The following is an 18677-nucleotide window of genomic DNA, read 5'->3' on the forward strand; positions in this document are numbered from 1 at the left end:
AGTTCAGAAGGAGAAGGCAAAAATTATTTTAAGTTGTCTTAATTTCCCTCCAGGTTTAGACACCCAAGGAAAACTCATCTTTGCTGTGAACTACATTTTCAAGTAACCTACAGGCAGGTTTGCACCTCAAGAAAGAACTGAGCCAAGAACTGTTTACACCTCTTGTCCCATATCCAAGATAAGAATTCTTATAAAGCTGTAGAAGGGGAATAATGCACCAGGTCTGTGCACATCAGATCCTGAAAAAAAAAATGGGACTTCCCATAAATAACATTTTAGCAACAAATCTTTTCTGTACCTAACAATAAAGAGACAGGTAAATTGGAATCTACCACTTTATTTTGACCCTTGCTCAGTAATTTTCTGATAAAAGTTTCCATCCAAAACTTCCTATCTTGAAATAAAGTGAGGAATATGGACTGCAGCACCACAAACTCATAGTTAAAAATAAGCTGAAACAAAATGACAAACCGAAGTTGTAATTTTCATAGGCTATAACTGACAGAGCTCCCAGTGTGTTTATTAAGGATGCACTCTAGTGGACACACATATAACAAAATCAAACAAAGATACAAACGGTATGAAACAAAAAAATTAAAGCAACACATTCTTAGAATGAATTTCTAGCATGTTTTAAAATAGTGTCTTACATTTTGAAGGTTGTATGAAGGTTGAAATTTTCATGGTCAACGTGACTGGACATGAAGTGTAAATGGACATGGTTAGCAATTTCTGAAAGTGTTACTCTAAATACTAAGAATCAGTTATACATATTGGTACAATATATGCAACATGTGCAAACTCCATCTGTTTATCCATTTTCTCCACCCCTTTGAGATTGGCACAAGAGGCTGTTGTGCATGCAGTGCTAACAGGTGGAATTAGAACTGTGGTATCAAAGTGTGTCCTTAAATGATTCTATTGTAACTGTTACTAACAAATATAATTGTAAACTGTGTCAAAATCTCTTTACTGGAACATCAACCACAAGGAAAGGTACTCATGCCACCGGATAGGTTTTGACTATCACAGAAATTGCAAACCAATCAGAATTATTGTAGATAGCAAAGCCTGACCACTTAGACACAAAAGTAGTTCCATTTCTCATGACTCCAAACCACAAACATTTCTAAGTATTTATACCTGGTAAGTGACATTTTCCTCTTTTGACCTTAAGGATGCTCATATAAGGTGTGGTTATTAATAGTATCTAAAAAGCAATGTAGTAATAAAATGAGCACAGGATTTTTTAATAAAGATACTTTAAAGGAACAATAATATATTACTATATGAAAAATCAATAGTGCTCATGTTTTTAAAATGTGGTAATATTACTCTTAGTCTGAGCTACATGATCAAAACACATTATTCAGAGCAGAAAAGCATTTATTATGTGACTGAACCTTGTTTTTTGGGTGTATAGATATTTTTAACAGTTTGCTAAGGATAACAAACCTCTTAGACCCAGCTATAACAAAAAATAGAAATGAAATTATCAGAAAAATCTCTTTCATCCCAAGACTGAAGAATGCAGTAAATGCATTAACTATGCGCTGATTTTGTAATGAAAGGTATTTTCATTACACAATGTTGGCCATGACCATCTAACCTGTAGTAGAAGACAGAGATGCAAAGGCACATTTTATTGAAGAAGCACAGGATTTCTAAATGCTGATGTCTTTTCCATTTATAATGAAGGTAACACAGAACATTCTTGACAACTTGTACCAAGATGCCAGTGATTACAGACATCAGTTCTCGTAAAAATGAATCTTTAAGGATTATAAAACTTCTTTTTATAGATAACCACGGATCAAGCTAAATATTCTACCAAATTTTTAGAAGTGAAGTTTTGAGAAATAATAGTATTTTGTAGAGAACACAGATTTAGTTTCTTGATTTACAAATTCAAGGAAAATGCAGAAAAGTCTTAAAAACTTGACTGATCAAAATTAATACACAGACACTTGCAGCTTACCTAGTACCACACAATACCCAGAAAAGGTTCTAATAATAAATATAATAATAAATATATTAATCTAATAATAAAAACTAGAACAAACATCTCATTTTACAAAAACCACCTCATGACTTCTAGGAGACAAGATCTTCTAGTACACACTAAGCTAGAGTTAAATTTACCTCTTTCAAATACATTTGGGAAATCTGATTGGATCTTTGCAACAAGTTTGGTGTCCAGAATACTCTCTCCATCTTTTAACCTGTAGAACATTCCCTTTTTGTATCAGAAACCATACCAATTCTTGTAAAATAATTTTCAATATTTTTTATTCTTTTAATATGGATTCAAATTATCATATTGTAGCATCTATCCTCAAATCATATTGACATATTAGTTATATGTTTGTATTTATTATGGTTACTTTGATATGCAATAAGTGGAAAGTATATTTGCTGCTTTCACTTCAGCTGCAGTTTTATTCCTGCAAGTGAGCCATGCTAGCTGCAATGGTTTAAGAACAAAAAGGAAGAATCAGTGTCAGAATTAACCAACTTTATACAAACATCTTAAAAACAAACACTGGAAAAACAGGTATGTAAATCAGTTCTATTTATAAAATACATAAATCAAAATACTACACTTCAGGGTCAGCAAGTAATGAGTAGAAAATATATTTACTGCTTTCAGGTCAGTTCTAACTTTCTTCTTCTATTACTGTTGGGAGCTCTGTTTGACTCTGAAAAACAGAAACAAAAAAATTCTATCACTTCTCAGCATTCACTGAACGTTGTAAAAAGGAAAACAGGAAAAAACTGCCCACGATAGACAAGTTGGTACTTATCAGTATAATCATGTATTTGTCCATTCAATGCAACGAATACAATGAATGTCATCACCAGACTTCTATTACAAAATCCAGCAAATTTGGATGAAGCCTTGTGATTCTGGGGGCAGAACCAATAATACAGGCCTATATATCTTATTTTATTAATCTGTTCTTAATTTGTAGCTAACATATCACTGTAAAACCTGAAATAACATTCCCAAAAGCCAATGTAATCTAACATCTTTAGGCATGAAGACTTGGCATACACAGGAAGCAGCAGGTACTACTTGCTACTCATTTTCACTCTGGTTTTACAATTTGCTTATTAAAGAATACAAAATATACCCAAAGCCTCAAGAATATTTTTTAATATGTCATTATCAGAAAATTATAAATGTTGGGACCATATGAGATCTTGCATATCATCTGATTTACCTCAGCAGAAGAAACACTTGTGAAAACCTGACCCTAAGAAGAGTCATAAGTATTTTCATAAATCTGTTGAGAGAACACTTCTGGAACAGTCTGCCATTAAATTTACCTCAAGTATAAAGCATATTAATATAACAACAAATTCTGAGCTAGAATGACACTACTGAAATGAAGTGAGGCACAGGAAGGCTGCCTCCACTCTAATGCTTTACTCAGTAACACATTTGAATACAAAAGGGTGGTTTAAATCTTAGGATTTAGTCAGCTAACACCACAGAGTCTTCTAGAATGGCTTAACTCCTACCAGAATGCAGCTATGGGCAGTTTGGAGGTTGTGGCCAAAATACTATCCCTTAAACAGTTTTAACCTTTTGATAGGTCAGCATAGAAAAGGAAATCTGTGAGAATCAATAATTTATAATCTCTTTCTAAACACTTACTGGTTCACTCTCATCTGGCTCCTCAGAAGTAAGCACTTCAGGTTCATCTTCAGTTTCTATATTTTCATCTTCCTGCGGTAATGAAAACCAGTTTTCAGTTAAAATGTCCCGTGTCATGAAATCTCATTTCAGGTGTGTTAAAATGACATTATGTATTAATATAAAGAGAATACTTTAGATAAATGCTATACAAATGTAGTGGTATGGGAATATGGTCTTTATATGCTTAACACTATTTTTTATATATTTTTTAATTAACATCAATTTTAAATTTTTACATTTTTTTTTCTGTCACTTTCATAATCTCATCTTCCTACGATTATGTTTTGTCAATATTTTAATTGAGTTTTCTAAAAACTTAGGTATTTTTAAAATACTCTGTGCTCCACAGTTTTAAAAGCTTTAGGGAGATAAGCATGCCAATTATCCATGGATGTTTTTTCTGAAACAGCATTACAAGACTATAAACACAGATACCTGTATACACACTCTTCTGCTAGTATAAATTTCCATACACCCTAAGATATCAGAATCCAGATGCATTGCAATTCCAAACCATAGTTCCTTTTCCAGGTACAGTAAATGGATTTTGTGCTAACACCCTGCAAAACATTACTGTCTTGACATTTAAATTAGACATTAAGTATAATTTTCTAATAAATACCATCAAGGAATGTGAAAATATCAGCTAAGCTGATTTTATGCTGGATTTTTGCAATAAATTTGTTTTCTTCTGACCAAAATTAAAGTATAAAACCCAGACTGCAGAAGCCAAGTGTTAGACATTTCCCCCTTTCTACGCTCCTGTTTCTTTAATTATGTGTTAGTTGAACACCTATTGGTTTCTGCTTTGTGTTTTGTAATTGATGCCTGCATCTGGAAAAAATGGCTGATAAATGGTATTTTCAAACCACCAACTAAGCATTGGCTTAAACCTCTTCCTGCTGCAACTGCATTTCAGCTTCTTTATTCTGTGCTTCCAGCTCTTCACGTTCTCTCTTCAACTCAGCCTGCAACCAGTTTAAGAAGGAACAAATTAGAAAGAAAAAAAACCCCACATTTTTCTTTTCCACCACATTGTTTACAATGTATTTATTATTGAAATAATAAATACAAAGTAAGCATAAAACATAGCTGCTATGTTAATAAAGTCCTTTCAGTATCATCTGGTTTAACATTTTTAAAGATCTGAGACTCATGGATAAAAGGCTTTACTACCAACAGGAAGAAAAAACAGTCAACTGAAGTTAGTGAACACACTTCACATACTGTCTCATTACACATGGTCTTTATCAGTCTATTAGTTCTCCCCTATCCTTTGGATTAAGGCTCTTTGATACTTTGCATAGTAACTAGCATGGATGAATCTATATAGAATCAAATCTATAGAAAAAAATGCCAAGCAATGCCATTAACATTAATCATGTCCATCAGCAACCTTTAGTATTTACAACTGGAAATATCTAACAGGAAGTGTTTATTAATTGCGAACATAAGTCCTATCACATCAAAACTTCAGAAACTGCATAATCTAGGTATTTATATTCAACAGCTCTAGAGAATACTGATTGCTCTTGCATTTTGTGAGCAGTTACAAGTATGGTCATAGTTTTCTATTCTTTTTTGGTACATAAAAGCAAAACTTACCCAGCATTTGACTACAGCCAAAACTGAGTTAGTTTAAAAAACATGCATCTGAGTATTGTTCAACATCTTTCCCTTAGCTTACATGAAATTATTTATTTAATTCTCTGAATTATCTCTAGACAAAATCTCGTTTCATTTGCTATTTTACATCACTCATGAAACCCTTAAGCACATTACTTTTGGTTTGCAAATTACTGAACTCCAAATTTTAAAACTGCAAGTGAAATTAAATGACTGCATTTTACACTAAAGCTGGGCTTAATGTGATCAGCATAAATTTAAAATTAAGCTTTTAATTTTAACATCATGAAAGTCATCCATACAAAAAATCCAGTCAGGTCACATCATCACCATAGCAACACTGACTTCACGTGACTCCTTTATAAAGAATGGCTAGAAACACAGATATTGTATTTATTTCTCACATTATAAGCCCAAACAGTATTTTCAGTTACTTCTCACTTAAGTCCTAATTTGGTTGCCTTTTCCCTTAACAGCCATCATTTTTTAATAACATTTTACTACATAATATATGTTTTCTTACCCGTGTGCCGACTAATATTTTCCATGACTCAGAAAAGTGAGATTAAAATACTTGCTTTATCAAAATCACTTTATCACTTTTATCAAAATCATCATACAGCTATTAGAAGTATATACAAAGAGCTCCAAGATGCCACAGCACCATACGCTGCTTAGAATTACTATTATTAAGTATTAATAACCTGATGTTGTTCTTCAAGTTTCTGCTGCTCTTCTTCCTGGATTTTTAACCTTTCAAGTTCTGCTAGGGCTGCCTCCCGTTCTTCTTCCAGCTCAGCTCTCTCCAGCGCTCTCTATTTCAGAGGTAACACAGAAACAATTCAACATAAAAATGAAAGATATATTAAATAGCATCAACTATATTGGAGCAATCTTTTTTTGCCCAAGTTAGATCCACCTCTTTTTCTTCATCTAAGTTTCTTCTGTAATTGTAAATCCAGTGTGCAAGATACTCTATTGGATCTGCTGGCCGACGCTCTACAACCTCTGCCAGTCCTTTCTTCAAGCAATTTCCCAGGCATTGCTTCAGATACTGAGACTCCATCCAGATCTACTGACAATAAACAGATGTTAGACATCAATGTCAGAATTAAGTTAGGGGATTAAAGAACTCTTGCTTCAGGCACCAAACACTGACTATGACATTACTTTTTACTAAGACAAGGAAGTTATTTACCAGTGGTTTAGTTCTTAAAGGCTCCAGTGACAGGTCAGCTACACCAATCACTGCAGAAGGAAAATGCTCAAACCCCACCTTACTGTTTGGACATGTATAACTCATAAACTACTTGGAAACATGCTGCTAATTCTAGGTCTGCATGATAAAATAAAAAAAAATGAAAACCACAACAGGACATGGAAATCTTCTACATAGATACTTGAAGAACAGGCAAGTATGCCATCATCTGAGGATGATTAAGGGGCAATTTTAGCTCGAACATCTTTAAAACATGCATGCAAGGCGAGGGCCTAAAGCACTCACTCTACAGTTATGAAAGGCACAGGTCTCTGCGCACACACTGTACTAGTTTAAGTAAACACGGAGTCTTCCTTTGCTGTCAAGGGGGCTGAATGCGTGCGGAGCAGAGAGCCCAGGCACTCGGCACAGCAGCGAATCCCGTCCCATCCTCCGCGTTCAGGGCGGCTCCGGGTGCCTGAGTGGTGCCCACCCTCTTAACCCGAGCTCCATTCAAACACAACCTCAGCCTCTCCTCTCCCGCCCGGGCTCCTTTTAAGAACTGCCTGGGCCTCTCCCCTTCCCCTACGCATCAGACGGGGCGGGCCCGCTTCTCATCGCTCCGCCTGGTGCTCGGGATCCTGGCAGGGCCTGGCCCATTACCCCGCCTCGCCCCTACTCCGCGAGAGTCACTGGCAGCTGGTGCTGTCACTGCCCCGCGTCTGGCGCCGCGGGGCTGCGCTGCAGCCGCTCGCTTTCCCTCGGAGAGCAGCCCCGCTCCGGCTCCTTCCCGGCAGCAGCTGCCAGAGCCCCGGGACGGCAGCCCCGGCCCGCCCCGCTCCTACCGCCCGGCCCCCGGAGCCCCGGGACGGCAGCCCCGGCCCGCCCCGCTCCTACCGCCCGGCCCCCGGGACGCGCGGGGTTGCTCCGCAACAGCGCCGCGGGCGCAGCGGGCCCCAGCGCCGGCCGCAGGAGCTGGTAGAGGGGAGAAGGGCCTGCTCGGAAAGGTCGCTGGTGGCACAAAGCCGGGAGGAGGGGCCGAGACCCCAGAGGGTTGTGTGGCCCTCGAGAGAGAGCTCGGCAGGCTGGAGGGATGGGCAGAGGAGAACCTGAAATTCAGCAATGGCAAATGCAGGGTCCTGCACCTGGGGAGGAGTAACCCCGAGCACCAGGAGAAGCTGGGGGCTCAGCTGCTGGAGAGCAGCTCTGTGGAGAAGGATCTGGGGGGGCTGGTGGGCCAGCAGTGCCTTTGTGGCTTAGAAGGCCAATGGTGTCCTGGGGTGCATTAGGAAGAGCTGTACCAGCAGGTCCAGGGAAGTGATCCTGCCCCTCTGCTCAGCCCTGGTGAGGCTCTGCCTGCAGTGCTGTGTCCAGTTCTGGGCTCCCGAGTGAGAGAGACATGGAGATCCTGGGTCCCGTGGAGGGTATGGAGATGATTAAGGGACTGGGGCATCTCTCTTACAAGGAAAGGCTGAGAGCGCTGAGCCTGTTCAGCCTTGAGAAGAGAGCGTTGATAGGGAGCCTCATTAACATGTGTGAATATCTGAGGGGGAGGTGCCAAGCTCTGCTCGCTGCTGCCAACCACCAGGACACCAGGCAATGGGCAGAAACTGATGCATAGAAGTTCCATCTAAACATGAGGCAGAACTTCTTTACTTTGTGCAGGTGACCACACACTGGAACAGATTGCCCAGAGAGGTTGTGGGATCTATCTAGAGATACTGAAAACTGTCTGGATGCATTGTCTAGGACGACCCTGCTTAAGCAGGGAGGATGGACCAGAAGTGATCCTTTCCAGCTGTTTCAATGTTATCTCTCTGTGAGCAGTTTGCCTTCACAACTGAAGGGATCTTTTCTGCTCCCTACCAAACCTCACATTTGACCAGCTGTTTGTTTTACTGTCAACTTCTAATCGGGAATTAAAAATCCCGCAAACAACTGCAGCTAGAAGAATTTAACGGCGAGTGTTTAAGTCCGACGCCTAAGTGCACTATCATTATGTAGCCGCTCCCTGGCAGAAATGGAGGGCGCGCTGCTTCCCTGGAGGAGAGGCAGCTGGCGGAGGTGCCGTGAGCAGCGAGGGGGCGGCTGCAGCAGCTCGGGGATCGAAGGGGCGGGGGCGCGGCTGTCGGGCCGGGGCCTGTTCCGGCCGGGCCCGCTCCGCTCCGCTCCGGCCGGGGGGTGTCGCTGGAGCCCCGCGCAGGCCGCAGAGCGCAGCCGCCCGGCCCAGCCGGAGGAGCCGTGCGCCGGCGCGGCCATGGCGGCGGAGTGCGGCACGGCGGCCGAGGCCCTCGTGGGGCAGGTGGTGCTGCCCGGGGACCTGCTGCTGCTCCCCGCGCACTACGACGAGGACGCGGAGAGCGAGCGGCTGCGGCTGAGCGCGGGCGCGGCGCCGCAGGGGCGGCTGCTGTGCGGGCCGGGGCTGCGGCGCAGCGGGGCCGGGCTGCTGGTGACCAAGTGCGGGCTGCTGCGGCACCGGCCCGCGGGCGGCGGCGCCTACTGGGTGGACTCGCAGCAGAAGCGGGTAGGGGCGCGGCGGGACCCGCGTGTCCGTGTGTGTCTGTGTGTGTGTTCTTAGCCCCCTCTCGCCGCGCTGCCCTGACCCTCTGTCCCCCTTCCCCGCTGCAGTACGTGCCGGTGAAGGGCGACCACGTCATAGGGATCGTGACGGCCAAGGCGGGGGATGTGTTCAGACTGGACGTGGGCGGCAGCGAGCCGGCCTCCCTGTCCTACCTGGCCTTCGAAGGCGCCACGAAGAGGAACCGGCCCAACGTGCAGGTGGGTGCCCTGCTTAGCCGCGGGAGCGCTTGAGCCCCGTCGTTGGGTGGCGCTTCTGTTGCGTTTCAGTCGCTGTTGGCAGTGGTCACCCGCATTAGAGGAGGTGTGCAGGTCATGCTTCTGCCTTGGCCCTCCTCGGAGGCTTTTGCACCATTAGGCCGGGGCCTTTCTGGGCTTTCTTACGAGGCCTGTAACTAGCGTGGTTTGCTCTCTCTCAGCTGGCTGGGTGTTTCACTCTCATGTTTTCCTCTGCTCATAGTGCTGCCAGGAGCACATGCAGCTCATGAGTAAGGTGTGTTGTAAATGAGAAACAAGTCTCGATATTCAGCAAAATTTAGATTGCTTTATTTTATATAGACGGAGCAATGCAGCACTGGGGAGACATGAGGGGTCACCGCCCACTCCACGCTCTGTCGAGCCTTGGTTTGCAGCTTCTTATAGCATGGTCCCTCGTTGTAATCAATAATTTTTGGTTTTTTGCTGTCATAATTTTGCTAGGCAAGCAGTGGTGGCCGAAATAAACATCCGTGTGAAGTCTCTTCTGGGAGTCAGTCTCATAGATAACCATCTGGTCTTGGTAGATAAAACCGGCAGAAATCGGGAAGTTCTGGTCTTCATAGATAGGCAGTCATTGATAAAACAAAGGCAGGAAGTCTGATTTTTGCAAAATCTGTCAGACTATTGGAAAGTCTGATGTTATATAAGTTATTTAGAAAACTTATTATTCATCACAGGGGGATGTAAAACAATGATTTAATCACATTTTTCCTCTATCAAGTGTCTATGCTTCACTTCAGACCTTTGAATTTTGGTTTATATAAACCCAATACTTTTATGATTAACACGAATCTTTTATCAGTTATCACAGGTGCATCCGAAACGGCACTCCTATGTTAAGGTTTTAAAACGTGATGCTGGTAGAAAATGTTAGTTGTGTGGGTTTTTTAACAGCACTATTATGAATGGTTGCACATGCATGCCACAGTTTCTCCACTTAGATGAAACACTGTTACCAGAATGTAAAAGGAACTGTGAAGAAAAACAAAATAGGCTGATGAGATTTTTTTTATTGTTGTCCTGCTACGCGATTATAAGAGATTATAGTTTTGTTCTTTGATGCTGTTTTGTTTAGGTTGGAGATCTTATTTATGGTCAGTTCGTTGTAGCAAATAAAGACATGGAACCAGAGATGGTCTGTATAGACAGCAGCGGAAAATCGAGTGGAATGGGAATAATTGGACAAGATGGCTTCCTCTTTAAAGTTTCCTTAGGTCTAATAAGAAAGTAAGTACTAAAACATGTAAGTAGTCACTCTCTCATGTGAGATTCCCACAACTGTTTCTTCTGAGCAGTGTGGGCAGTTTGGTAAATCAGACTGTGTAATTCTTGTATTGCATTTAAGCCAGTTTTACTGAATAGAGTATGGATTGACCTAGAAAGGAAATTTATTCTTCCTCTTAAGAGGCTTAGAAGCTCTTTTGTATGAAGTTGCATGACCTGTTTAAAAAAAGTGATGTGGTTGCCGAGGCAGCATGGAAAATAAAAATAGTGACCTGGGGAAGTCAAACATTCGGGATAGTGTTTCAGGTATGCACATATTACCTTGGAGTTTAAAACTTGTCAACGCTTATTGTCCTTTTTCTGTTTCATGGGGTAGTAGAGAGTGTATGTTTGGCTGACAGTTGATTAGAGGTCTTTATACACCAGTATACATTGTTTTCTGACTTCCAAAGAAAAATAAATAGCATTGAAATAAAGATACAGATTTAAAAAATGCAGGATTTTAGTTTAAAACTGACACACTAATTAAATTGTTTTAAATTTTAAATTAATTAAATTTTAATTAATCATTAATTGAGGTGTTTAATGAGCTTTTAAATGCATTGTGAACTTTGGAGTTGCTTATGCTGATGTAAATACAAGATATTTTTTTTGTTACTGTCAAAGAATAGTAGATTACATGGAAAAACAATAGTCAAACTTTGTTGTTGCTTTTTGGGTGGAGTTTTTAGTTTGTTTTTGTTGTTCTTTGTTTAAGCAATCTCACAGTGCATGGCAGCTTTTTCATACCTGTAATTGTCTGATTGATATGCTCTATCAGAAGTGAGTGTGAACCAATGCAAAACCTTTTTGCAGCCAAATTGTATCTATGTGCAAGTAAAAAAATAACAGCATATTACAAGTAAACTGCTAAGTCCTGATATGCTTTTAATTTTTGTGAATACTTTTGTTCGACCTAGATTTAATCCTAGACACATTACAGCATTTAGTATGCTGTCATCTAATAAAATTGGAGTAGTTTGTTTATTGCTGTTAATACTGTTTCCTGAAGCAGAAGTGTGGTTTGAAAGACACATCTGGGGTGTGAAATTTATAAATAGCACTTCAAAAATGTCATTTTGTCAAACAGTGTGCTTTTAGAATTTATTAGATCATAGAATTGTTATAAAAGTATCAATTCACTTTAAACTTGTCAGGGACTGCTTCTGGATCTAGTGAGAAAAAAACTAAATTTACAACAGTTTTATTTTTTAGGTGCATGTATTTTATATGACAGGAGCCTTGAAAATCTGATACTGTATTGATATTTTGGGTGTATAAGCAACTTCATCATTTTTCAGTGCTTTTAAAATAGCTCCCATAATAGCAGTACTGCTGGAGTTACTGGTCAATAATAATGTTGTGTCTGTAAGTGTGGGCACTTCTTCCTCTGACTTTTTTTTTTTTGTTTTGTTCACAGGCTCTTGGCTCCCAAATGTGAAATAATTCAAGAGTTGTCACAATTGTACCCATTTGAGCTGGTGCTGGGAATGAATGGAAGAATATGGGTAAAAGCAAAAACAATTCAACAGACTTTAATTATAGTAAACATTTTGGAAGCCTGTGAATATATGACTGCAGAGCAGAGAAAACAAGCGCTTGCCAAACTGTCAGGGAACCGATAAGAGAAAACCTTGAGGATTTGTTTGTGATGACTGTATGGTTTCTGGTTATTTTTGTATTCAGATTTATATTAAAAGCCTTTTTTTAAATTAAGTACTAGACTTTGGTTGTTCTTCATTTTCCTTCTTTATCCACTCAGCTTATTTTTGTGGTGTTTAAGGAGTTTGTTTGGACTTACCTTTGTGGTTATGAAGCCCTGTTTATGTTCATGAATTTTCTGACTAATGGGAAGATGGTTTCTAGAAGCTTTTATTATCTCTGTATTTTGAAGCATAGCTACTTAGGTCTTTAAAAAACTGATCATTTTTTGAGCTGCAGGTATTTGTTTTTATAGTTATTAAAATTTCAAACAATCCATGTTTACTTGGGGTGGCAAAAAGGATCCCATGGGTCATTTATTTTGGTTGGGTGCTCTATTTATACAGTGACATGAAGTAATTATTTACTATATTATGACATTTGTGAATAGAAATGCATGTAGAGAATACCAGAAAATAATTGCAGGGTGTGGCATAAAAGAATCACAGGGTGGTTAAGGCAGATGATCAGATAAGAGCAAAAATATGTTCACAGGGACATTATCACTTTCCCTAAGACATTAAGGACATAGAGATTAGCATATCACAATAACAGCCATGCGTTTCTTGATTCAAGACACTGATTTCTTTAGTAATAGCATAAAGATGCCATAGAGCTTTTGCTAACATTTAACAAAATCAGCATTTCTGAAAAAAGCTATGTTTGGCTTCTTTGTGTAACAGTCCCACCAATACATATGGAGGTGCTGTCCTAGGAAGGGTGATCTCAGTGAGTTTTAGGATTTGAGTAATTTCCTGCTGTTCTGAGAGAAACAGAACCTTGGATTAATGGAAGGGTAGTTACTGATGCCTTCTTCCTGTGGGAGAAAAGCTTGATTGCAGGTACCTAATGAACTGTTTGCAGCTGTTAGGCATTTAGATCTGTGATGTTTTGTGGTTCTTAATAAGCTGAATGGTTTAATAGCAATAGTTAAAGGAAATTACTAAAAATGAGCTAATAAGGGTAAGTCTGAATACCATCTTAATTAAAGTGGGAACATAATTTTTCCTGTTTATTCTGTATTTCATCCAAAGCTCAACCTATGGCATTTGATGATATGGTTGTCTTTGGCATCTCTGTCATTTAGACATTGCTTCAGTTCAGAGCCAGCTCCTCTGAGTCATTCTGTAATGTGCTTACCTAGGGCTTCCCCTGTTCTACAAGAACACAGCTCTGATGGTTTCCATGTGAGTCAAATGGCTGCAATTCAGAATTCTTTGTGAATTTCGCTGGTCTCCCTGTTTAGCATCTACGGCATTGCTCATCTGTCCTGGAAGGCCTTTAGTCATCTTCACCTGTCATGCCCAAGGTGAAGGGATTTTCATTCATATCCCATAAACCTTCCGGGTCTGTAGTCTTACTACACACGAGAAGCTGTAAATTAATCAGGTTTTCAATAACTTCTTCTCTAGAGTGTTTTCAGTTCCAGAGCCTCTGCAGGTTGTCTGTTATTGGAACAATAGCTGGCATAGGCAGAAAAGCATTTGCCAAATTATCTCAGGGTGCTGAATTTTTTTTTGGTTAATTGTTCTTGTAACAGTAAAACTGCAGGAATGGGCAATGACGTGGTTCATTTGCTGGGTAGTTGTGGCTTGAAATGAAATTGGCCTTACCACTGCTCTTTACCTAAGCAAATTCCTTTCCCTTCCAAAAGCCTGCATTCCAAGCTTAACCTGCAAGATACATGTGAACAGTCCCTGTTAAAATGCTGGCTTGGTAGTGCAGCACAGCAAATGGCAACCTTGAAAATTCTCAACATTATCAGTGCACTGTTTCATACCACACATCATGCTGTCCCACTGTCAATCACTTATCACCCAAATTTAGTTAAATCAAGAACAGGATACAAAATGCATTAAAATCATGCTTTTTATTTATTTAGCAAAATTAAATAACTGAAAAGTTCTTGGGTTTTACTGCCTACATAATCATTCTACACTTAAATTTGTTTGACAGTTTGTACAGTGGAAAAAAATTACAGTGGTTGTGAACAAAATGGGTGTGGGGGAAAATGCTTGAAAGAAAGTACACTTAAGCACATTACTAACAGAAGACAATATTTTTTTTTTTTTAACTTGGGAAAAAAATCATTCCTCAAACCAATTACTATTTGACAGGCTTTAACTAACCAAACATTCAGGCACAATCTAAACAACATCTGCAAACTTTTTGTTCCATGTTGGTTTCTAAACCAGTGACAAGGGTTATGGAGTCTAATTTGCTTCTAGGAAGAAAGGCTGATCATGATTTAGTTATGAATTTCTGGAAGTCTTCCACATTCCCATTAAAGGCACATAAACCAGTATACTTTCGGAAATAGGACTTGCAGAAGGGATGCTGTGGACTTGAAACGTACCTTGCTGAGTAAGTAAAACATCTTTTCAGTTGCATTTCTCCATGATGTTCACCCTTATCAGGTTAAGTCGTTATTTAGAGTTGTTTATTTCAGGTACTCTATTATTGTGCATTGGATACTTCATTATATTGCTCTTCTTTCTAGCTGTTATGATCAAGTTATGTAAAAAAGGTAGATGTCAACATGAAAATCGTTCATATGCCCATGAGAGATGATCACAACCTCTCAAAAAGAAAGTTCTACAAGAATTAAACAGAAACTATGCATTGAAAATATGAAATACAGTTTGTGGCCCTTCCTTGGTTGGCATATAAAGACCAAGAACAAAATACACAACTATCACAAAATACAGAAATGCAGTGTTGAAATTCAGTTTGATAGTAACACATTGGTATTTTGCTGTTCTAGAAGAAAGTTACACAGACAAATAGCTCAGTGTAATAAAAGGATTAAGAGCTCAATTCTAAGGCTGTGGTTAGTGAGTGTGGCTGTAGCTCTGCTAGTTTAGAAGTTTACTGTGCCTAACTACTCATTACAGCTTTGCCACCAGGAGTTGGAACTGAGGCTTGCTGGCATGTGTATTTGATTCCTATTCAAGTTCTGTCAAAAGGACTCACATTGGCATCAACACTTCTAATACCAGGGTTATTTTTGGTTTTATAACATGGATATTTAGCAAAAGAGGTAATGGATTTTTTCTCCCAGATTTTAAATATTAAGAGCAGCTCATCTTCTACTGGAGAAGGTCAAATTTGTTCTAGAAACACCAGTTTTCTGCCTTAGAGCTTGGACAGATTCTTCTGAGTAGCAGCTAAATCATCAGGTTGTTTTAAACCTTAAAAATTGGTCACCTTCAATGCTTACATGAAAAGTACTTACATCAGATTTTCTAGCTACATACAACTACCTTGGTTGTATCAACAACACAAGCAGTCTTGTACTTACTCATGACTTCTATAGATTGTAAGATGCATAGCTACTCTTGAAGCCCAGTGAGAAATTAAACATGCCAGTTTTATCACAACTTGTAAGACAAATAGCCTAGAAACCTGTTGAGTGCCTGGATTTAAATAGAAACTACACGACAGTTGCAAGTGATTAACCAGGATCACTGCAGAATCACTGTTTTCCTCTGATGTCCTGATCTTGCAGAAGTGCAGTTACTGCTTTTTCAGTGCTATCTTTGTGGGTGATTTGGGATGTTCAAGAGCCTGGTTTTGCTTGTAGAGCCTGAAGCTCGATCACTATTCTAGTGGCTTGAATAGTCATTAAAAATAATTTTTTTCAGTGTCCTACCTAATATGAGAGTATCAAAAAAATCAGAGTTACTTTATTTGTAGCACTGCAGTAAACAGGAGACAGACAAACTGTAGACCACAAATTCTATTTTGCTTATTCTTAGTAATTACCCTTACCTGACACAAGGATATTTAAAGACTGAAGGACAGTGGGAGGACTAATGACCTCATCTGCACTTTCCAAATGCCTTGGTTATCTTTTGTCTTATAAATGGCAGGCTTTTCTGTGATTCAGTGTTTATTAGGTTATTGCAAAAGAGATTTGTCATAAGAATCTGTATAGCCGCTGAAAAGACTCACTAATTCTTTCTTCCTGTTCTTGTCCAGATGGAAGGTATTGCACCAATCTTTCTTGGTGTCCCACTGTAACCTTCTTATGTGAATGAACTAATTTCAAAAGACCTGTATTTCCTTTGGTTTCTTCTGTGACTACTGCACCCTGATCTTAGCTAAGATAAATCTGAGATTCTGTGTCTAGGCTGACTGCTGTGTTTATTTCCTGAGAATCCAAACAAGAGGCAGCTTCTGCCTGGCCTAGTGGGGATCTGTGGCAGTCTGCATCTGTGTGGCTTTGCCTTGAGTAGCATCTAGGTGAAAAGTTCAAGCTGGGTTTTTTTGGGGTTTTTTTGGTTTGTTTTTTTGGTTTTGTTTTTTATAATATCTACATCGAATCTTATTTGCTTGGTATCAAAAGTCTTAATTAGTCTGGAAGTCCTTTTACAGACCTAGGGCCTAAATCCCACCACTGTCTTTCCTTGTTGCCTTAGAGATCTCCTGTTTCCTCATAGAAAAGATGGTTTCTTTAATATAAGTCATTTGTTCTAACAATGCCCTTGGTCTAAGGCTGATCTATAGAAGCATGATCCAACAAGAAAATCTCCCGAAATACTGCACAGCTTTGTCATTGTGTATGAATTGAAAGTTTCGTAATACTAGATCATGTTTTAGCATAGCTACCGATACAGCACATTCTGACTTACAGGCATGCCAGGGAAATGTAATTAACTGATGTACAAGCATTTTACAGACTGATTCTCCTCCTTCACTGCTATAAAACTGAATTATGAAGGCAGGAAAAGAAGGGCTGACTGTTCTTTTTAAGAACACTGTTCAAAACCTGGGAACTTGAAGATTAAATGTGCTTTGTGAAGTGTGTGTGTATGTGTTAGAGAGTTTATTAGTCTCTCTTTTTTAAGAGGAAGAATACTTGAATAACATTAATAGGTGCATGGAAAAACTCAACAATAATAGATCAATCTTAATATGATTTTATTAAGAAGGAAAATCAGAAAACCAAAGAAGTCAAATTCCCATTCAGTTTTCCCTCCAAAATTTCACTACTTTTCTGAAGCAATGGAGGCAAAGATATTCTAATAAAGACAAAGTAATTGCTGCTGCAACTCCACTTAATACAACACAGAAGCTTTTCAAGGAAAGCAAGCTTTTCTGGAGGTGTGGGTAGGGTAGGGAAGGTTAGATTCCAGTATTTTCATGACACTGTGTTTCTTTGAATTCTGTGTCTATTAGATGTCAGCATGCATTCAAAGGATTTTGCTGCTTTGTAAAGTAGGAAGGTACTCCTGGATGGAATCCAGATATATGGGCTCAGATTTTGCTGCATTTTTTGCAACATTTTTACAATAGGGACAAAGGAAATCAGAGTCACTTCTGGCATGAACTGGTTGTTACTCTTGTCTGGTGCCTTGTCATGGACTCCTGCCCAGGGCAAAGAACAAATAGATACTTTCATTTTGTGACAGGTAGGGGTTTTTTTCCTCCTCAGCAGTACTGGCTACCTTGGAATTGTGAAGGCCATCTGCCAGATTGTTACAGGTATAATGTGCAGAAGTATCCTTAAGAAAAAAGTTCATTTTGTATGCTTACCATGGAAACAAAAATAATGGAGCTGCCATTCTACCATTGCCAAATGTTGTCAGCTCGGTCCACAACCATAGTAAAATTTAGAAGAAAGGAACCTTGACAGCCTCCAGGAATCAGGGTTTTAATTATACAATGATTGCTGACAACTTGACAAAAAATTTGCCAATAATTTTTTTTGCTCATAATGTTTTTTAAAAGATTGCTGTGTCAGCATGGCAGATACATATGTTCTAATGCTGATTGAATTTTTAAAAAATTACACAGTCACTACAGCATATTATGTTTGGTGTTGACAGAGAACTGACCCACACTAATTAAGGAAAAAAAAGCAGAGATACTGTTTGTGTATTTTCCAGGAAAAAAGCAGCCACGAATTATTAATCCTTCAAAATTCCCCATCTCTTTCAGGCAGTCTGGTAATGCTTAGGTTTGCTTAGATTATTTTTTTATTGCTGCTAGGACTTCAGTACTTTTTATAATCCACCTGATTTATAAAGGAATATGCGTAGATAAAAGCATAACTACCACAATTTGGGGCAAAAGACTCGAAATATTTTCCTTGCAGCTGCCTGAGCCCATGCCATTCTGACATGTGCAATGCAACATGGTGCAATAGGCTCTGTGCTGCAGAACTTGCTGTCCCATGTGGCTCTGTGGCAGCACACGGCTGCTGCTGTGCTCTGCTGTAGGAGCAGAGTGATAAGAAAAGGCCATTTTGTCTAGTTAAGTTTGGAATGTGGTGAAAAACTGGTTGGTGGAATGTAGACACACCAGTGCCACCAAAAGGGTTATGTTCATTCTCCTGAGCTACTGTTG

The 18677-nt window shown here is 39.5% G+C and overlaps 2 protein-coding genes across 2 annotated transcripts; one reads left to right on the forward strand and one right to left on the reverse strand.

The window, feature by feature from the left end:
- Nucleotides 1-2261: 2261 nt before the first annotated feature.
- On the reverse strand, nucleotides 2262-7641 carry LOC116999740 (DPY30 domain-containing protein 1-like). Its single transcript, XM_033066700.1, has 6 exons — nucleotides 7425-7641; nucleotides 6249-6401; nucleotides 6034-6144; nucleotides 4597-4671; nucleotides 3662-3733; nucleotides 2262-2699 (listed from the first exon to the last, which is right to left on the reverse strand). The coding sequence occupies exons 2-6, from the start codon at nucleotides 6393-6395 to the stop codon at nucleotides 2658-2660; spliced, it is 447 nt and encodes a 148-aa protein (XP_032922591.1). The 5' UTR covers nucleotides 6396-6401; nucleotides 7425-7641; the 3' UTR covers nucleotides 2262-2657.
- A 1141-nt stretch (nucleotides 7642-8782) lies between these two features.
- EXOSC3 (exosome component 3) lies at nucleotides 8783-12341 on the forward strand. Its single transcript, XM_033066822.2, has 4 exons — nucleotides 8783-9051; nucleotides 9156-9305; nucleotides 10438-10589; nucleotides 12046-12341. The coding sequence occupies exons 1-4, from the start codon at nucleotides 8785-8787 to the stop codon at nucleotides 12248-12250; spliced, it is 774 nt and encodes a 257-aa protein (XP_032922713.1). The 5' UTR covers nucleotides 8783-8784; the 3' UTR covers nucleotides 12251-12341.
- The last annotated feature ends 6336 nt before the right edge of the window (nucleotides 12342-18677 follow it).

Source organism: Catharus ustulatus, chromosome 8, assembly GCF_009819885.2.
Source record: "Catharus ustulatus isolate bCatUst1 chromosome 8, bCatUst1.pri.v2, whole genome shotgun sequence".
Classification (NCBI taxonomy): Eukaryota; Metazoa; Chordata; class Aves; order Passeriformes; family Turdidae; genus Catharus; species Catharus ustulatus.

Excerpts from the sequence above, each read along its gene's own strand:
- LOC116999740 (XM_033066700.1), bottom strand. The coding sequence starts at position 6,395 with ATGGAGTCTCAGTATCTGAAGCAATGCCTGGGAAATTGCTTGAAGAAA. Across the intron at positions 6,145-6,248 it reads ACTTAGATGAAGAAAAAGAG|AGAGCGCTGGAGAGAGCTGA; the intron begins GTGGATCTAACT and ends CCTCTGAAATAG. Across the intron at positions 2,700-3,661 it reads AGCCAGATGAGAGTGAACCA|AGTCAAACAGAGCTCCCAAC; the intron begins GTAAGTGTTTAG and ends TCTGTTTTTCAG.
- EXOSC3 (XM_033066822.2), top strand. The coding sequence starts at position 8,785 with ATGGCGGCGGAGTGCGGCACGGCGGCCGAGGCCCTCGTGGGGCAGGTG. Across the intron at positions 9,052-9,155 it reads TGGACTCGCAGCAGAAGCGG|TACGTGCCGGTGAAGGGCGA; the intron begins GTAGGGGCGCGG and ends TCCCCGCTGCAG. Across the intron at positions 10,590-12,045 it reads TCCTTAGGTCTAATAAGAAA|GCTCTTGGCTCCCAAATGTG; the intron begins GTAAGTACTAAA and ends TTTTGTTCACAG.